General features: G+C 44.0%; 1 protein-coding gene across 1 annotated transcript in view; it reads left to right on the top strand.

Annotated features, from left to right (window-relative positions):
* Positions 1-1,426, top strand: part of LOC101848273 — an 18,799-nt gene extending 17,373 nt beyond the window's left edge. Inside the window, exon 4 of the mRNA XM_013079753.2 lies at positions 920-1,426. Coding sequence (XP_012935207.1) covers positions 920-1,048 — 129 coding nt within the window. The 3' untranslated portion in view covers positions 1,049-1,426. The remainder of the gene's footprint in view (positions 1-919) is intronic.

Consider the following 1,426-nt stretch of genomic DNA (forward strand, 5'->3'; position numbering starts at 1 on the left):
GGAGAGGAGAGAGACAGCGGGACAGAGAAAGAGAGAGAGAGACGACGGACAGGTAGAGAGAGACAGACAGACAGATAGAAACAGAGAGAGAGAGAAAGAGAGAGGGAGAGAGAGAGGGGAGAGAGAGAGAGAGAGAGAGAGAGAGAGAGAGAGATGAGGGCGAATAGAGAGACATGGAGAGAGAGAAGCAGAGACGGGGGGAAGGGGGAGGGAGGGTGATGTGGAGCTTGGAGGGGAGTTTTTTTCTCTTGGAGGCGAGGCAAAGAGATCGCTGTGATAGATGAAGTCTGAAACCCAGCGCCACTCAGATGTCGCCAGAGACGGTGACGGGGCCCTTCCTACACTGATGAGATCATTTCTAAACTCCGGGAAAAGATTTGAACTGATTGTTTTGCTGGAAGGGTGGGGTGGGGCAAGGGGTGGGAAGGGGGCAGGGCAGGGGTGGCAACGGGCAGGGGAGAAATAATAAAGCTCTTCTGAAAATCAAGACGAAAAAAGGGGGGGAGGGTTATTATGCAAAATGATGAAATACTGATTTTTGTGTACTGGCGTTTGGAAGGATGAAATTATGTTTGCAATGTTGGGTTGTTTTTTTTTCTTTGTTGTTTTTGTTTTTCTGTTGTTGTTTTTTTCTTTTTGTGGTTCTTGCTGCTGCCTGCTGCCCCTTCTGCTATTAACACTGCTGCTACTGGAGCGGATCAGTTTCAGTTTGGGGGTGGGGACGATTGTGGATATTGATGTAAATGTCGTGCAATATTTAATGCGATATACAGTCTCTACTTTCGTTTCTACCTTTCTTCCTAAACCACTGATACAACAAGTCTTTGAATTTCTGTTTATGACGTTGTATCCCTCTCAAATCCTGTCAAACACTAACTTACACCAAAACTAAACACTTTCTTATGTAAATATTTTTCAGGACTTCTGTGAGAACGAATGGCGACGGTCAAGTTTGGAGGTGGAGTGTATGCAAGGAGATGGCATGGACTTCATCGCACCCAAGGACAGCAGTTGCAACCCTTTCCTCAAGCATGGAGACTGTACGTGAGATCTGGCTAAATTTTTTAATTCATGTTTGACAAGGCTGAGCATTGGCGAGTAAACAGGGTTGTTGTTTTTTTTTGGTTTATTTACCAACATGGAGGCCCCGCTCGTATGTCCTTTGTCCTTGTCATCTCAAACTTTTCTGTCAGTCTGCCTGAAAACTACTCATTTTCTTTCTTTCTGTTGTTTCAGTCTATATGACTCGCTTTTTACTTCATTAAATGATAGTCATCGCATTGATGTGTTACTCTCTTTACTCAGGATAATAGCACTTAAGATAAGAACGAAATGGCCGTACCGGTGTTGACGTTTTCCCAATCTATCACTAACATGCCTTCTTTGACGAAAAGGCATCTCCATAATATATTATCATGAGTTCATA

Source organism: Aplysia californica, unplaced genomic scaffold, assembly GCF_000002075.1.
Source record: "Aplysia californica isolate F4 #8 unplaced genomic scaffold, AplCal3.0 scaffold00062, whole genome shotgun sequence".
NCBI classification, from domain to species: domain Eukaryota; kingdom Metazoa; phylum Mollusca; class Gastropoda; order Aplysiida; family Aplysiidae; genus Aplysia; species Aplysia californica.